The following is a 19,430-nucleotide window of genomic DNA, read 5'->3' on the forward strand; positions in this document are numbered from 1 at the left end:
TTGGGACTGTGGGTTATTAGCAGAGGGGATTACAGTTGGTCAGAATACTTTCCTCTACCCTGTTCTGGAAAGGTTAGGGCTGACCCTATTCATAAGCAGAGGGCTTCCCACATGGTAATGTATATCTGAGGGGCATTAATTGGTCCTTAATGCTGCAACTTTCCTCCCCAAGCCTCCTAGATGCCTAATTTTACCTCCAAAGGAAACTCTCCTTCAGGTTGATCTTAAGCACCAAACTGATAAAATGCCAAGTAATGAATTGATGCTCTGTAAGGTCAACTCTGATGGAGCCATTAAGACAATCCAGACCTAGGGCCATGCCTGGCAATGAGGGTGAGCCACATCTACAAAACATAAGTCAGTAAATTCCGGGTTCCCTGGTCCCAAAGGGAAGACCCTAGTAGAATTTGCCTCGTGACTCTTAGGGACCAGGGGGAGGGCTGGCCTCATTCACCTTTCCCTCTCGTGCGGGTCTCTCCCAGGGCCTGCACACCTTATGTGGAGCTGGAGACATCAGGTCTAACAATGGGCTTGCTGTCCACATTTTCCTCTGCAACACCTCCATGGGGAACAGGTAAGTGGCTCAGAGCTATGGCACGAGAGCCCCCTTCCCCAAGAGCTACTGGCAAGAGGGTGAAGGCTGGTTTGTTGTTTTTGTTACTATTTTTTTTTTTTAACCCCAGAGCAATCTTGATATACATTTTAAAATAATGACAATAAATGAGCATTTATATCTTGACTGACTTCTGTGGCATAAATAAGAATGTCACATAACAATGCAAATACAAAAGGGACAATGGAGCACTGAAAGCAGGAGTAGTCTAAGTATTCTGACTCAAACCTTGACTTTAATCAGGTTTGAGTCAGAATATCCTTAACTTCTAAGGTTCCCCAGGGCTGTTCTTGAGTCCAAAGTCATACTATATGAGCAGCCATTAGGGCTACCTGTTGGTGGCAGACTTTGGCTTCAGCTAATAACTTTGCGTAAGCTTAAAGATCCTAAATAAAAGAACTTACATATTAGATTTTTTTTTTCAATCAGAAACACTTACATAAAAGTCATTTTTGCCTTTTCTTTGGGAAGCAGAATATCATAGCAGTTTTGCACACTACCTTTGGAACCAGACTGCTGTGTCCAAAGCCCAATCCATTCTTCCTGGCTGAGCAACCTAGGACAAGTCATTTAACTTCTCTGAGCCATGAATCAGGGCCAAAATCACGGCCCTATGACAAGGCACTGGAGATGTCCCTCGGGGTCCAGTGTCATATCAGGCTCCTTCTGTCTGTCTACCTGAGCTACATTAGCCTTCATTCAGTTCTTTCTACCTGCCATGTGCCTTCCTGCCTCAGAGCAGGTGCCTGTGCTGTTCCTTCTGCCTGGAATGTTCTCCCCACCCCACCCCCATCCCATCTCCAAGCCCTTGCCTAGATGATTTCTTCAGATCTCAGGTCAGACATTCCCCCTTCAGGAAAGCCTTGGCTGCCTCCTCAGACTAGATCAGGTTCATTATTCTTTCAGTCCCCTGAATGTGACATTCACAGTGCCATTACAGTTTATGATGATATGGTTCTGTAATTGTTGGATTGCTGTCTGACTTCCTACTAGACTCTAAGGCTCCATGAGGGCAGAGATGGGGTCATCTTGCTCATCATTTTACACCCAGCACTAAGCCTGGCACATACCAGGTATTGTGCAATAATTTGTGCAGTGAATTAATTTGCCTGGACAGTGTTAAAACTGAAAATCATAGGAATTATTCTATATGTTTCAGATGCTTTTACAATTCAGATGGGGACTTCTTGATTGGTAAGTTTTGAAGATTTCAGACCCTTTCATTGGTAATTGATCCCTAGTCATAAGCTACTTTTTAATTGTATACATATGACTTTCCTTTCAATCTGTCTTATTTAGTGCAGTCTACAGACTGAGGTGTAAAGGCGATTGGAGGTCTGGAAAAGATTCTTTGTGTACCCCCAAGGCCCTACTCTATTTCCTGGTCTCCCTGTCTTTGCTCGTTTCTTCTGGGCCTTTCTGATCTGGGAGATCTGGGCAGCTGAAAAGAAATGAAGAGTAATACCAACATGTGATTAACTTGTTAAGATAACTCTATTTGCCTTCACACTCACCCAAGAAAAGACCATCTGTCATTGATATCTGCAATATAAATACAAATTTTCATGAGACCATCAGGAAGGATGGAAAGTCTAGTAGGGATTTCTCTGGTCTACCCATTCTATTTCGATGGTTTTAGTACGATATTATGGAGTGAACATTTTGATGTAGACAGTAGATATGCAAATGTCAGCATTCTGCTGGAACTATCAGAAATGGGTCTTTTTCCATCCTATTTCTTCTGCTCTTTCTGGTCAAGCCACAGAATTGTGCAAATACAAGCTCCTTACCTGGCAACCAAAGAAAAGAAGAAAAAAGCAGAGTCAATTTTTCCATTCATGTTTTTCTAGATAGTAAAATAGCTAACATAAGTTGTCAATTCTGTCATATTCCCCCATAAAACTCAATAAAGTACTTTTCATTTGGAATGAAAAAGCAAGTGCAGCCCTCAGCCTTTTACTCTTCATGAAGTCATTCTCGCCTGAAAAGAGCTACCCACTGCCACCCTGTCTTTTTTGTTAGTTCCCCAGAAAGGGAAACTTCTCATTTACACCGAGTTTGGCAAGATGCTTGTTCAGCCCAACGAGATATGCGTCATTCAGGTTGGTGATGTGTCCCCCTCTCCCTGCTTCTCCCTAATTTGGGAGCAATCTGATGTTGCAACGGCTGCTATTTCCAACTCTAAAATTTCTCTGTCATCTCTGGGCAATGGGGAGGAAGTTTGAGTTATACAGAAGGCTCCCTGTGCAGAAGGGTAACTAGACTTGTGTGCCTACTTTGTTTTATTATTTTTCAAATTTATTTTATTTATTTAGTTAGTTAGTTTAGTTAGTTAGTTAGTTAGTTAGTTAGTTTGGCTGTGTTGGGTCTTCATTACTGCGCGCAGGCTTTCTCTAGTTGTGGCGAGCGGGAGCTACTCTTCGTTGCGGTGCGTGGGCTTCTCATTGCAGTGGCTTCTCTTGTTGTGGAGGACAGGCTCTAGGCACATGGGCTTCAGTAGCTGTGGCATGCGGGCTCAGTAGTTGTGGCTCACAGGCCCTGGAACGTAGGCTCAGTAGTTGTGGCGCATAGGCTTAGTTGCTCTGCAGCCTGTGGGATCTTCCCAGACCAGGGCTCGAACCCGTGTCTCCTGCATTGGCAGGCGGATTCTTAACCACTGCGCCACTAGGGAAGCCCCCTACTTTGTTTTAAAATAGTACACAATCACAAAGCAAAGAACATTGTCAATTCACTTTCCTAAATATTTATACACATTCTGGATAAGGCCCTGGTACGGGTGGAAAGCAGTGAAGATGGATTTCTTTAAAAGTTGGCTAAATCAGGGCACTGTTATCTATGGACCCAGTGAGAGAGTAGACTAGAATTGGTTTGAGTCACAGATGTGATTAGAAGTTAAATTTTTCTTTCTACCTCCTTTTTGAGCTGGTCACCTCTCCAACATAGTTCAACAGGCTACAGAATTACTTGTGCAAGTGAGGCTGGCTATGGCTCTTGGGCAGCTTCTTAATAACTACAGGTATAATTTGGGAGAGCACACCAATGTTTACTTCTGTTCCAGAGAGGAATGCGGTTCAGCATAGATGTCTTCGAGGAGACCAGGGGCTACATCCTGGAGGTCTACGGCGTCCACTTTGAGTTGCCTGACCTGGGACCGATTGGTAAATCTTCAATGCAAGCTTCTAAGCCTGACTTGAAATATAGGACACAGATAATTGCATGAAAGTTAAACATCCACCTCCCCTCTTTATCTCACTCAAACTTCAACTTTCCTCTCTAGACAACTTCTTCCCTAGACCAAGTGTAGTTGGGAATTTCAGAGCTCCCTGAGCAATCGTAGACTTCTTATTTCAGACTTCTAAGTTCAGGGGCTCCAGGTGGCATAGCTGACCCATCTGATGAGATGACAGCTTCATTAATTAGCTGGTCAGTGCACCAGTCCATCAGCTTGTCTTGGCTCCCATGTTGTGCTGAGCGTAATGACAGGAACCACATTAAGGATAGAACAAGCTTCTTCCCATCACATACACGCATAACAGAAAACGATCCAAGCCAACCCATGGTAAATCTCTCTCTAGAATAGTATACAGACCATTGGAGAGCAAAACAATATGTAATAGATTTCAGGTTATACAGAGTATACCGTAGAGGATGTAGAAGTCTGGGTTACTGTAGGCCAAGTCTCCAGTAACAGCTTCATAGAAAAGATAAGATTTGACTAATCCTTGATGGAAAGTTGAGGGAAAATAAAGAGGAAAGAGATGAGCTTAAGAAAAAGTGTACAAGTGGGAATGGGTTTTGTGGATAGAAGGAAGATCATGTTCTTAAATGAGTGGCTTGTATGTAGACAATAAAATGGGAAAAGCCATAACAATGGTAGGGGCTATGTGGCTATGGAAAGGGGAAACGGACTGAAAGACATACAGTCTATGAACTTCACATTCCTACTGAGCATCCTCCAAAACATCTACACACCTGAGCGTCAAAAAGCGTACCTCCCTCAGTACTGTGAAGGAGCTAGAAACCACAGCCTCCACGAGGCAGATTAAAACTTTCAAAAGTGAAACAAGGTCCCCCACCCCCAATTCTTCTGGCAAGCTGGAGACGGGAGAGCGAGAGAAGTGAAGGCGGTAGGAGGGGTTGTTCGCAAAACGTCCCTGGGAGTGAAAGGAGTGGTTGGGAAAATTGGCCCTTGGTTCCATCTTTGGCATGTTTGCTGAAGGTGGTGGCCACAGCCCCCAGCTCTTCCCTTTCCTTGTCAACAGATTTTTTTTAGAGCAAACCAGGGACAGGCCAGCATGTGCCTTCTGGTCACTCCCCTGGGGGATCCAAATAGTCAGAGGAAGGTGAGAGGCAGTGGAGCCATGGTGGGCCATCTGTTATCCTGCTCTCCACCCGCTCTTCCCACTTTGCTCTGGCTTCCTGCTGCTCCAGAGCCAGCAGAGCCTCCAGGTTCCATGGAACACGTACCCTCTGGAAAATATATATAATTTACTAACCAGCTGGGGACATTTTTTCTTTTAAACCCCAGGAGCTGGAAATGATAAAACACTCCCCAGGTCTCTCCACTCAGAGTTAAATTATGTTTTTGCACTTACGTTTTTCATTTTTGGTCTTTTGATTTATTTTTTTCTCTCTGGAGGGAACACTCATAAAGCAAAGGTAAGCAGGCAAGTCCCAAATACTGTCTCCCTCAGTGGCAGACAGACTGTCAGGCTACAGAGCAGTTTTTCAGGCTTGGGTTGATTCTGAGTTCTGTCTGAGGAGCAGAGGCACGCCTGGGGCTACACTATGTAACCTTTCTCAAGGACTGTAGATGACTTCTAGAGTCATCAGAGCTTTCTTGGGAAAAAAAATCTAGTATTCTATCATATCTTACCTTTCCTCTTTTCTAGTCTCTCCCTCTCCTCCCCTTCCCCCCCCTGTAGTGATGAGATAATGCATGTAAAATGTTTATAAACCATATTCACTCTACAACTTTAGAACACAATGCTGGTGATGATGATGATGATATTTTCATGATTTTTTTCTGACCAAATTCCTTAGGTCCTCCTTAAAAGGCACCAGACTGGGATTCCAATGAGCCTTTGAACAATGAAAGCAAATTGTGGAGTAGCTTTTGACGTGGAAGAAAGCCCTTTCTCTTTGTGCAACAGTGGGCATCTTTCCTATGTGATTTCAGAAGTGTCTAAAAGACTTTTGGGTCATTATGTTCTAGGAGCCAATGGCTTGGCCAATCCTCGTGATTTCTTGATACCTGTTGCCTGGTACGAAGATCACCAAGTGCCAGGTGGTTACACTGTGATTAATAAATACCAGGGCAAGATGTTTGCTGCCAAACAGGTAAAGTAAGCGGGTTTGTAGGCAGGGGAAGGAATGAATAGTTATTAAGCACCTTCTGATTGCCAAGGCTAGTATTAAGTATTTACATATATTATTTCATCTTTACCACATCACTAAGATACTACAAATAAGGTGCTACTTGCCTTACTGGTAGTCATGAAAACAGGCCAGGTGGTGATAACTTACCAAATGTCACAGTAAATGACAGAATCAGCATTCAAACCCATATCTTTCTGACTCCAAAGGGCATGCTATTTCTATTTATCAAGCAATAAAACCCCCGCAATATCTAGGTCTCTATAAATGGTGGAGGAAGCATAATATACTGGCAGGGCAATATGTTCTGAAAAGGGAAATGAGTTAATAGCAGTTCATCTAAGACTTATATTCAACAATGGTCACCATATTTTCAAATACAAGCAACAATTGATAGAAAACAAGCAGAACTCAGTTAGTTTGACTTCGTTTATAGCACCAGCCTGGTAAACTCAGGAGATAAGCAAAGGCATAGATAATAATAACAATATATAATCTATAATATAATACATTATTACTTCATATACTGGATATATAATATAGTAGAATAAAGTAACCATACAGTAAAAATAATCCAAAGATCTCTTCTGTTTACCATTATTCATTTGCTTTATTTTTGCCCATTTAACTTATTGCTTATATTTTACTAAGGCACGTTATTTTCTTTGGACAGCATCTAGAAGGTATGCTAACCAGCAGAGACCAACTAGTTTGGCATTTAAAATTAACTCTTGAGGGTTCATTGTCACACTCATTGACACATAGTCACCCTCATATTCTCTAGATCAGGATTTCCTAAAATGTGGTTCAGAGACCACTTGCATCAGAAATTCTCAGGAAAGCTTGTTTAAAATGCAGGTGCTGAGCTACTACTCCAGCCTGGCAAAAATGATGACCTGTGGGGATGCAGTGTGGAAATCACATTCATTTTTTTTTTCCTGTGCTATACAGTAGGCACTCACCAGCCATCTACTTCGTACATAGTAGTATACATACGTCAATCCCAATCTCCCAGTCCGTCCCACCCCCCCACCCCTTGGTGTCCATATGTTTGTTCTCTACCTCTGTGTCTCTATTTCTGCTTTGCAAATAGGTTCATCTGTACCATTGTTCTAAATTCCACATATGTGTGTTAATATATGACTTTTTTTCCTCTTTCCGACTTACTTCTCTCTGTATGATAGTCTCTAGGTCCATCCACATCTCTGCAAATGGCGATAAAGAAGATGTGGTACATATATACAATGGAATACTACTCAGCCATAAAAAGGAACAAAATTGTGCCATTCACGTTCATTTTTAAATGACTATTCCCTGTATTATATTTGACATATATTTGATAGCAGATCACCATTCTAGAGGTAGCCAGCAGCTCCATGGGTTTCCACTTTCCAAATGGACTCTGTATGGGTTATTCTCTGTGTGAGCCCCCACTGATCCATCCTCCCATCTCTGCCATGATCTGTGACCTGGGAGGCTGACCTACATGGACTGTATCACCTGGACTCCCTAGCCTAACTACCTTCCTATAACAGAACACTGATCCTCTCTTACCCCAAGGCAGACCTAAGAAGCATCACCTTAGGATTGCTCTGAAATCTCAAGTCCCTGGGGCTGGAACTCTTAGAGACCTTCTAGCCTTTCTGCACTCACCAACCCAGGCACTGAATATACTAGAATCTCCTCTGGGCAGCAGTTAGCTGGGGAGCAGTCACAGCCAGGTGCCTACCGTCAGCACTGGGAAACCCAGACGGTGGCCCAGATTGTCAAAGAATTGCTGGCATCCACAGATTCTCACAATTGTGTTAAAATTGTTGAAAAGGCACTGCTTGGAGCATGCGCTGTGCTTGTGCTGCACATGTGATCAGAAGCAGCTGCAACTTATGAACTGGAAGACTAGGGTTAGCGGCATAGTGAGGACAGTTTGAGAGAATGTGAAGCAACCACAAGGTGATTCAGGGTGATATTTTTCCCAAAGATGGTATTAAATGATGAGAACAGAATCACATCAAAAAAGAGACAATAATGCCAAGTATAAACCGAGGAATCATAGCTACAAAAGCATTACATGCTAAAATCACCCTTTCCTGCCTTTTTGTTGTTAATCAGGATGTCTCCCCGTTCAATGTTGTGGCCTGGCATGGGAATTATACGCCCTACAAGTACAACTTGGAGAACTTCATGGTCATCAACTCAGTGGCTTTTGACCACGCAGTAAGTCTGGCCCACGGAGGGGCCCTGGGGAGAGGACACCCATAGGTGGGAGGGGTCCACAGTAGACCCCTGACATTCACAGATTTAACACTACCAGCGTCACCCTTGGAAGCCCGAGTCATTTGTCGCTGTGCTGACAGGAATTTGAATCATCTGCTGCAAGGCTTCAGGTGAAGGAGTAAATAACATAGCTAGAGGGCGATCCAGGCTAAACGCTCAGCACTCACCCTGCAGTACAGCTCAGTTCTCTACAGAGTATTCACAGGAACTCTCCTACATGGCTAAAAGCTTGGTTTCTTCCTGGAAAATATATCCCCAAAAGAAAACCAGTGCTAATGTTAGTGATGGAGTGGTGAGGAAGGAACATTTCTGGATTTGGAAAGTTCTCTGTCCTGCTCATAAATACCAAGAGTCTGCTAGCTCTGGCTGCCCACTCCAGTGCCTCCACTCCCGGCTCTTTTTAGCCATGATGGAACAGACAGCCCTCTTCTAAAGTTACTCATAATGTTCAGTGCTTGAATTTAAACCAAAGAAATTCTAGATTACGAACTCGATCATATTTTTCAGTCAATCAGGGGACTACAAATAGGTCCCCAGCCTACAGTGCAGGCCCCCAAGGCCCCACATTCTTGATAAAGTGCTACTTCTGAGATCCTGGGGGAAAGTTCACTTTGCATAATAGATTAACTTAACCCACAAGCTGGAGGGGTAATTAGAGCAGAAGCAAGAAACCAGAGACAGAAAGATTACTCTGAGCCAGTTCAGCTTACCTCTAGGGGCCCAAAACTACCCTTCTGAAGAGCAGCAACACTTAATAAAATCAAAAGGGAAAAGAAAATGAGGCATCATGCCCAAAGCAGCAAGAAAAAGGATCCTGAGACACTGATAGAGCTTTTTTTTTTTTTTTTTTTTTTTTTTTTTACTGATAGAGCTTTTATTTGAGCTTCGCTACCTTTTCTTTAACAGTTTCAGATCATTTCTCATGACAGATGAAGAAGTGTTCATTTTCACAGCATAAAGTGTTTTTTGACTTGCATTTACACATGCCCAATCTCCTCTGTACTGCTGCTATAGCTGTTTTCCCAAAATTCAGACCTGATCATTCTATCACAGCATTAGAAAACCTTTGCAGGTTCCCTGTGGTTTAGGATTAAGTCTGAGCTCTGAAGCATGGTATCTGATGGTCTTCACCATCTGGCCCTGGGCTCATTTCCCAGTACCACCTCTTGCCCCTCTCCCTTTTGCCAGTGCACTCTGGGCTTTAGCTCTCTTGCCTCAACAAAATCTCTGTGCATTTTGATCTTTCCTGTTTTCTGTGCTTAAAATGCCTTTCTGCCTTTTCCTTCCTTTCCTTCCCTTCCTTCCTTCCTCCTTCCCTCCCTTCTTCCCTCTCTTTTTCTTTCTTTCTCCTTTCATTCTTCAGGTCCTATCTCAAATGTCACCTCCTCTTTGAAGCCTTCCCTGATCCTCTCAGTAGAGATAGGCACTCTGTACCCCCTTGGCTCTCTATTTGTAAAGCTAGATTTCCCTTGGCACCTTGCTGTGATTCACTATTCATGCACTTGTTTCATTACTCCTTCAGTCCCCCTCACACACACCCACCACTACCACTAATGATGCTAGAGGGCAAGGAGTAGTGCTCAATCATCTTTGAATCCCAGACCCTCATGTGGCATCTGAAAGCAAACATGATCATTGATTGCCATTAAGTTGAATCTCAGTCTTTCTACCGAAGGAGTCTAAAGTTCTTGATAAATCATAATATTGTCCCCCCACCTATTCCCTTTTCCCCTACACTACCACCACCCAGACGAGTGATGCATTTTAGACCTGAGAGTCAAACAAGGGTAAGAAAGCAATGAGGATACCATCTGGAATCTCCGTGATTCCTCCAAAGAGATGCACATCCTACATCTATACCAACCCTTGGATATTATTTTATTTCTATTTCCACCTTACTCTGAGCACCCCTTCTGCCAAGAGCTCCCTGCAGCACATCCCAGCTCTGGTCACTCTGACCTGAGGTTGCGAGGCATGCACTGCTTGTTGTCAGACCCACAGGATAGTACTTACATGAAATGAGGGCTCAGCAGGGTGAAAAAGCTGCTTAGAATCTCCTTAGCTGGTGTTAATTCATTTTGCTTCAAGCACAGCAAGAGGGGAAAGTCAGATGAGTGATTACTACACCTCGATGACAAGCCCAGACTTCTTAGCCTGGCCTGTGGTTTGATCAGACATTACAGTTTCACTCAAAAACCCTTCATGCATGGGTAACGTGTGTCATTGTTCAGTCACCTCCCTTTCCTCGTGTCTTCAGGCTTTCCTTATCCTTTCTTTCACAGGACCCATCCATTTTCACGGTATTGACTGCCAAGTCTGTCCGCCCCGGAGTGGCCATCGCTGATTTTGTCATCTTCCCACCGCGATGGGGAGTTGCTGATAAGACCTTCAGGCCTCCTTATTACCACAGTAAGTCTTTTGCCAAGTTACATTTGAAAACCAAGGAGATGGCAGAGTGGTCAGCATTACCCACAGGGAACGCTGCCAGAGGTGTTTTTGGACGCCCTGTCCTGGCTGGAGTTCAAAGCCTGCCTCCCCAGGCCCAGTGCCGCTCCCCCCAGAATTTTAGCTACTTAAACACCACAACTTGTGTGGGGATGGCAGTGGCGTGTTGACTCTGAGAAGGAAACAACTGTGTAATGCCTAGAGCTCAGTTCCTCTGGCCCTGAAGAATGGCACAAAGGCCGGTAAAGGATGAAGCAAGATGTTTCTCTACATTTTAGGTATCAAGGGAGGAGGAACCACGGGATGTTGTTGGTTAGTTTGCTGTTTTTGGAAAGTTCATTATCTAAGTCTGGTTCAAGAGCCAATAAAATGTGCCTTCTCCAATAATAATTGGAGGGGTAAAGCAGATTGCAGTCCACACTAGGGAATGGATCCTATTCTGGAAGCAGTTTCCACAAAGCAGTTGTTGTCTAGAACAGAACTTACCAAATCTATGATTTTTTTCATTTTATTAATACTGTTTTTACTTACTGCGAACACTTACTGACAATTTCCTATGGCTCTAAGGTTCTTTAAAAGTATTAACCCATTCAATCCTCATAACAGCTGTGAAAGGTAGGTAGTATCATTATCTGCCTCCACCCCCGCCACTTTTTTTTTTTTTTTTTTCAGAGATGAAACTGAGCTGTGAAGGATTAAGTAACTTGCTCAAGGCCTCACAGCTAGTTAAGTGGTGGAGTCAGGATTCAATGAAGGCAGTCCGATGCCTGACCAGTCATGGGCACTAACGGATATGCCTAGCACAGTGCCCAGTGCATGATATGCATCTAATAAATATTTATTTAACAGGTGAATGCATTGCCAAGAATGAATAAGGTACCTCATGGCTGTACTTAATGAAGCTGGCATTTTTAATTGTGCAGTAGCTAGCTATAAACCCAACCTAAATGTCAACGCACAATTCTACTCCCTGGAGAGTGCATTTTTGTACATAGAGTTCTGGGAAGACTCTGAGGTGCATGTCAGCTGGAACATTCTAAAAAACAAACCCCTTTCTTTAGTTAACCTCAGGGCTTTCTGTCTCTGAGGCGCCTCTCGATATGTACCCAGGTGCCAGTACTTTAACAGGATACAACAGTGACTAAATGAGCAATTTAGGCATTTGTAGAGGGTGGAGAACAAAGGCCCTCAGAATGGAGGAAGGTCACTTCATGGTCAAATGTCAGCATCACCTTTCTCAGGTGAAATCACCTGAAAAGGACACAACTGGTTAACACTTCAAGGACACCAGATACTTTGTGAATAGAGATGTAACAAACTATGTCCTTTCTGAAGAATATCAAGCCCATCACAGGTCCCAACTGTTCTCCTCCTGGAAATTAGTCCCCTAGAGAGCCTGTTGTCAAGGCAAGAGAACTGCTCTGGATTATAGCCTGTACGTCACATACTAATCCTTGATACTTCACTATTTCACATAGTTCTTATATGGAGGCTGCTCTTCGTGCCTGAGGTAGTGGTTTTCAAATTTTAGCATGTGTCAGTGTCACCTGGAGAGCTTGTTAAAACGCAGATTCCTGGGTCCCACCTTCAGAATTTCTGCTTCAGAACGTCCAGGGTAGGACCTGAGAATTTGCATTTGTACCAAGTTCCCTCATGATGCTGATGCAACTGTTCCAGGAACCACACTTTAAGAGCATTAGGGGATATGAAAACCACTTAGAATGACTTTTTTTAAAAAAAATTTTTCCCTGGGTCCACTCTCAGAGAGTTTAATTAGTTGGTATTGAGGTGGAACCTCAGAATCTGCGTTTTGAACTAGCAAGTCAGGGGATTCTGATGCAGGAGGTCTACAGACCACATGTTGAGAAATGCTGGCCTGGGGCTTGTCTCCCCACCCAGGTTCGCTCCTGTGCTACAGTTGTCAATCCACTGCTTGATTTTAGTTTGTAATTCAGACTGCCTGAAACAAATGGCCTCGTGAAATGCCTCTTCTAATTTTTTTTTTTAAAGACTCAAATAAATTTGGCCCAGGATAGATAAATCTCAGAGAGGTATGGTTGCCCTGAGTTAGTTGGAAAAACCCCAGAACCCTGAGTTAGAAATTATTTTTACCAGAGATATTAAAAATAATGCTTTAGGGCTTCCCCGGTGGCGCAGTGGTTGAGAGTCCGCCTGATGATGCAGGGGACACGGGTTCATGCCCCAGTCCAGGAAGATCCCACATGCCGCGGAGCGGCTAGACCCGTGAGCCATGGCCACTGAGCCTGTGTGTCCAGAGCCTGTGCTCCGCAACAGGAGAGGCCACAATAGTGAGAGGCCCGCGTACCGCAAAAAAAAAATAAAAATAATGCTTTAGCAGTAATCAAAATCTCTGCCACTTTGATGTGACTTTACAGAAGTGGAGAATGATTTCTGTAGAAATATTGCCTCCAGTCATCTTGTTTTTTTTAATAAATTTATTTATTTTTGGCTGCATTGGGTCTTCGTTGCTGCATGCAGGCTTTCTCTAGTTGTGGTGAGCGGGGGCTACTTTTCCTTGTGGTGCGTGGGCTTCTCATTGTGGTGGCTTCTCTTGTTGCAGACCATGGGCTCTAGGTGCACAGGCTTCAGTAATTGCGGCATGCAGCCTCAGCAGTTGTGGCTCGCGGGCTCTAGAGAGCAGGCTCAATAGTTGTGGCACACGGGCTAGTTGCTCCATGGCATGTGAGATCTTCCTGGACCAGGTCTCGAACCAGTGTGCTCTGTGTTGGCAGGTGGATTCTTAACCACTGTGCCACCAGGGAAGCCCGCCTCCAGTCATCTTAATGCACCTTAGTCAACTGGATTCAGCATTAATCAAAAAGGCAAGGTCTACCTTCCCAGTGTCCTTTGAAATACAGAAAATGATGTAGAAATGTCATCACCAAATCATTGCTACCTAAATTCATATTCAGATCAAAGCTGAATTCTGTCTTGCTCTCTTCCCAAAATTAAGCCATGAAGGTGACCCTGAGGATACATACTAGATCAAGGAGTGTGACAGCATATTTAAGTCATGAACAGAACTGCTTTTAAAATATAGACACTTTATGCTTACAGTTGCTTCTTTTCCTCTGTTTCTGCTTCATGGAGAAACAAGTAGAGCTATGACCTGGGTCTTACCTTTTCTGCAGGGGCCTGCAGCAGCATTTTGTTTTCTGGGCAAAATGGCTATGGCTGCTCAGTCAGTTCCACAAGTATTTTGGCACTTGGCTATATTCACAAGTAAGGAAGGGGGTGGAGCATTTATCATGTCAAATGTTTGGCTTTGCAAGGGTTGCCAATGCCACATCTCTCTTCTCTGTCTAAGATTTGCACTCTCAGCACTCTCATGGGACAGACTATGACTATGACTATGACTATGAAGAACTTTAAAGAGGCTGTTTCTTACTCATTTCTATGACAGTACTTAGCACAGTGTCCATATATGCTGGATGGATGGAGAGGCAGATGGATAGGGTAGGAAATGGACAGATGAATGGATGGATAGTTAGATGGGTAGATTTTCACCCAGGTGTTATATTTCTTTAATTCTTGCTCTAGTTAAAGAGCTTTGTTTCAACAGAAACATAAGATAGAAAAAGTGGAAACATGGTGATTTTTGTCAAATTTTGTTGATTCTGGAGGCACAGCTGGGACCAGTATACTTAACTTATATGAAAGCAAATTTCCATTTAACTTGGGAGAACTTTCTAACACCCAGAGTCTTCAGTAATATGATAGGTTCCTTTGCTGAGTAGAGTGCTTCCATTCACAGGAGGCATGCAGGCAGAGCCCAGAAGGTAATCTGTCAGGAATGATGTACAGAATATTTCTGTTTTGAGTATAAGTAGGGGTACCTTCCAATATTAAGATTTTCAGATTCTATGAAGAGAATGTCAATGGAAAAAGAATGAATCTAAGAAACATTTTAGAGAATGAAAGAATAAGATGATATTAGATTCAGATATAGAAGGTATTTGTTAGAATATATAGTATTTATGGATTAGTTTTTATAGATAATAAGATTTTTTCACACAGATTATTATTTGTTAACGGCCTCCAAGTCCAGGGTTCTTTCCATTACATCACATTTCCAACAACACACACACACACACACACACACACACACACACACACACACACACCACTTCAATTTTCTAATTTGGTAACCAGAAATATGGTGATACCCTGTATGACTGTGAGGCTATTTGGGAAGGGATTCAGATCTGAGAAAGAGGATAATTTTTATATGGGGCTTGTAAGCCTAGATGATGGAGTACATCCCTTCTTTATTATGATTTGCATGTTAATTATTATTAAAATTCTTGTCTGGGCCCTGATTTTCTTTAGATCTAGCATAATTTCATCCAGGCAGTGGAACTTAAGGCCTCTGATAATCCACAGGGCCATGGAGTAGAGCTTTGCCTACCAAGAATTCCACCCTGATGAATGTTTTGCAGTTGTTGTCCTGTCTATCTATATTCTTTATTATTTCTATGAAATTTATCAGATTCTCCTATCTTCTTGACATTCTGTGGAAATAATGTTTGAGAGGTCTTGGTGTTTTCGGGCCTTGCCTGAGATAATAAAAATAATACTGTTTCAACCTTCCCAGGGAACTGCATGAGTGAATTCATGGGACTCATCAAAGGTCACTATGAGGCAAAGCAAGGTGGGTTCCTGCCAGGGGGAGGCAGCCTGCACAGCCCAATGACGCCCCATGGGCCTGATGCCGACTGCTTTGAGAAGGCCAGTAAAGCCAAGCTGGCACCTGAGAGGATTGCTGATGGCACCATGGTAAGCAAGTTAGATGTGAGGCTCTGGTGGCTTCTGGGGTCCCCAACCTTGCTGAGAGGCTATTTTTTATTTTTCCAAAGTCACAAAGAAGGAGTCAGGAGAGGAGAGTGTGTGTCTATGTGTATGTTCCCATGTGTGTATGCACACACCCCAGTGTATACACTAGACTCCTGATGTGATAGGGTAAAAAGAGTTTGTATTGTACTTGGAGTCAGACCTGGGTTCAAATTCTAGCTCTTGGTTCCTGTGTGACCTTGAGTAAGTCACTTAACCTCTCTGTGCTTCATTTTCTCCATCTGTAGAATAGGTAGGGCATCCAATCCAGCCAGTGGCTGTGATTTAACCCTGCTGACTGTACAGCACTGTTCAAATATAAGGGGAGATATTTTTAATACTATGTGAGGAGTCTTCCCTTATTTGTATGCAGCCCTCTGTATATATGCTCTGTCTCAGAGTCATCTCCTGCATTTTGAAGTAATCTTCTAGGGCCACAGGAACAGGGGATACACCTTTAGCTAGTTTCTCAAGCCCAGGAGGGTCAAGGAAACCTTTGCCTGACTACAGTCAGAGATTGTGAGCAGCAGTTCTCAGCTGTTTTCTCATTTTCTTTTGCTCTCCTTTGGCATGGGATGAAGCTGATGGGATTTAAAACCTGTTTTGTATTCCTCCTGTGTCATGCTGTAAACACTGAGGCTGAACACAATTGCAGTTGGCTGCGGTACTTGATTTCATTTTATTTTGCATTCTAGTTTATGTACCACAAGGAGTAATTTTATGCTAAATCATATGTAAATTTGCTTTAAAGTTTTAAACAAATGCCTTCAGTGCCACCTGACTTTAAAATTGATAGCACAGACCTGCCTGACTCCATACCCAGCTTGCAAACTACCTAATCAGAGAGCTTATCTGTCCCTCTGCCCAACGCAGTTTACTTGCAGTTCCAACTTGAGGACCATAGTTGATGGAGCTGATCTGCAGGGGCAGGGTGCAAGTCCCATCTGCTGGACCTCGGCTCCATTTCCCCTTGCAAGGGCCTCTGCAGAGTTTCTGTAGAACCCCTTCATCTCTGTGCGAGAGCTCTATGAAATATTGATAATCTTAAGCTATTACCTCTGAAAATTCCTGGAAGTTCACAGGTTACCCCAGAGTTACCACTTAGTAACCTTCAGTACCCAACTTGGCTTTGGATAGTGTTACCAGGGAGCAGTGCTTTTGCAACAGTGAGGCACAGGACAGGGCTGTTTCTATGAGGAGCAAGACTTTGGGGAATGTCTAGGGCTTGGAGCTCTAGTGAGAAGGAGCTCTCCTATGGAGGGGAGCCCAGACTACCTGGCAAAGGAGGGTCCAACACTTTACTAGACCTAACTGGGTCTCCCTCACCATTTCCCATTACATAATTTGGATCCAGGCTCATCCATATGCCTTATCCTTATACCACTTTGCAATAAATTAACTTTATAATACTGTATCCAAAGCTCAGCTGGGATGGAGTTTTGTTACTCCAGTCAGACAGCAAGGCTCCTAAGAAGTAGTCAGCAAAGAGACAACAATAATTATGGCCTTAATAATGACTTTTATATCTGAATAGTGCTTTATAACGTGCACACCACCTCCATATGATCTTATTTGGTCCTCATATCAAGCTTGTCACGGGAAGTCAGCCAGAGACAATCAACTCCATTGTTTTATTTTTTTAATATGTATTTATTTATTATTTTATGTATTTGTTTGTTTATTTATTTAGTTATTTATTTTGGCCGCTCCTGTTCTTAATTGCGGCACATGGGATCTTTGTAGCAGCATGTGGGATCTTTGTTAGTTGCGGCATGTGCACTTCTTTAGTAGCAGCATGCAGACTCTTAGCTGCGGCACACATGCGGGATCTAGTTCCCCGACCAGGGATCAAACCCAGGCCCCCTGCATTGGGAGCGCAGAGTCTTACCCACTGGACCACCAGGGAAGTCCCTCTCCATTGTTTTAGGCAAAAAGAAGTTAATGTATATTAGACACCAGACATTAACATGGGTTCTCTGAGTTGTGGCACAAAGAGAATTTTTATCTTCCTTTTGTCCATGTATATTTTTTAAATTTCCAGTGACATGAGCACATAAGAATTGTAGGGTTTTCTTTTTTTTTTTAAGCCGTAGTGAGTCAGAAAATCAGCAACAGGTGAAGCTGGAATGTTTAGGATGCACAGGGCACTTGCATATTCTTTCTGTTGCAGATGAAACCTGTCTGAACATAGCAGGACATCCACCATTCAGAACCTTCTGGGACAGGGCTTTTAAAAGTGCTACAGACGTTCCTGCTCCCTTCTTCCCATCTCCTCCTCCTCACTCTCTCTTTTCCTTCTTTTCCTTTTCTCAGCCTATCTCTTGGTCAGAGTCCTGCAAAAGAAAGGCTCAAATCCCAGCTCTATGATTTCTTACTACTATCACCTTAGACAGTCATTTCCCAGCTCTGAACCTTAGTTTCCTCATCTGCAAAATGGGAAGTATGTTCTCCCTCACATGGACATAGCCACGGTAAAGGCCCCTGAGAAGAATATTCCTAGGACTCTCCCACCTCTGCCCTTGGATCTAGCAAATTTAGCTCCATGATGCTACAAGGACAATGTGATGCTTACGTGTCCAGTTCCATTTGACAGAATGAAACTTGAGTGTCAGAGAAGTTAAGGATCTTGCACAAGCTACTACCCACTTATAAGTAGTAGGGCCAGAGCCAGAACCCAAGACTTGAGTTTTTCTCCTCACCGTGCTAGCACACATGATTTATTATTCAAAGATTCTACCTACTCATATCATCTCTCTTGACATCTAATCAAACGTGTTTTATTATCCACCTTTCTTCTTTCTTGTCCCCATCCTCATTCCCTACAGGCATTTATGTTTGAGTCTTCTCTAAGTATGGCCGTCACCAAGTGGGGCCTGAAGACCTCTAATTGTTTGGATGAGAACTACTACAAGTGCTGGGAACCTCTCAAGAACCACTTCACCCCCAATTCCAGAAACCCTGCAGGAACTAATTGAGACTGGAGCATTACTACCATAATGGAGGATGGATTTGTGTGATTTCCTTTAGAATCTTATGCTCTTTGGCAGTACTGGGGGAGGAGGTTGGTTAAAATGAGAACATTTTCACAGTCAAGGAACTCAAACATTTATAGAGATGTATTTGGAAAGTGCTGTCAGCTTAATTACTCAATAAATACTTGCTGCTGTTCTGTGAAAGTGGCAGTTGGTCATAATCAGGCCTTGATGAGGCAGACCTGTGGTGCCCAGGAATGGAAGTCCATTAGATTGGACCAGGAGATTAGGTTCTCCTGGAGTAAGAAGACAGGCAACAGAACAGAAAGGAATGGGAAGCAGTATTTCTCACTACTTTATTTTATTTATTTATTTTGCGGTACGTGGGCCTCTCACTGTTGTGGCCTCTCCCGTTGCAGAGCACAGGCTCCGGACGCGCAGGCTCAGCAGCCATGGCTCACGGGCCCAGCCGCTCCGCGGCATGTGGGATCTCCCCGGACCAGGGCACGAACCCGTGTCCCCTGCATTGGCAGGTGGACTCTCAACCACTGCGCCACCAGGGAAGCCCTTTCTCGCTACTTTAGTTCTGTAGTTTTAACACATTTCCCCCAGTTTGTTGCCAAATTTTGCTGCTACCAAATTTTTATTTAACAATGTGTAATGAGAGTCAGCTATGTGTCAGGGCCTAGGAACTAGGGTTGCCAGATAAAATACAATATGCCCAGTTACATTTGAATTTCAGATAAATCACAAATAATTTTTAGTATAAGTATGTCCTGTGCATTATTTGGATATACTTATACTAAAAAATTATTCATAGTTTATCTGAAATTCAAATTTAACTGATATGCCTGTATTTTTATTTGCTAAATCTGTCAGTCCTACAAGGTCGTCAAGGA

The 19,430-nt window shown here is 43.2% G+C and overlaps 1 protein-coding gene across 1 annotated transcript in view; it reads left to right on the top strand.

Moving 5' to 3' along the window:
• The window catches only part of HGD (homogentisate 1,2-dioxygenase), a 45,400-nt gene extending 26,665 nt beyond the window's left edge, over positions 1-18,735 (top strand). The window contains exons 6-14 of the mRNA XM_032630601.1: positions 483-574; positions 1,773-1,807; positions 2,636-2,715; positions 3,672-3,771; positions 5,829-5,953; positions 8,099-8,203; positions 10,546-10,672; positions 15,324-15,505; positions 18,385-18,735. Of these exons, the coding sequence (XP_032486492.1) occupies positions 483-574; positions 1,773-1,807; positions 2,636-2,715; positions 3,672-3,771; positions 5,829-5,953; positions 8,099-8,203; positions 10,546-10,672; positions 15,324-15,505; positions 18,385-18,534 (996 nt within the window). The 3' untranslated portion in view covers positions 18,535-18,735. The remainder of the gene's footprint in view (positions 1-482; positions 575-1,772; positions 1,808-2,635; positions 2,716-3,671; positions 3,772-5,828; positions 5,954-8,098; positions 8,204-10,545; positions 10,673-15,323; positions 15,506-18,384) is intronic.
• Positions 18,736-19,430: the final 695 nt, after the last annotated feature.

Source organism: Phocoena sinus, chromosome 4 (genome assembly GCF_008692025.1).
Source record: "Phocoena sinus isolate mPhoSin1 chromosome 4, mPhoSin1.pri, whole genome shotgun sequence".
NCBI classification, from domain to species: Eukaryota; Metazoa; Chordata; class Mammalia; order Artiodactyla; family Phocoenidae; genus Phocoena; species Phocoena sinus.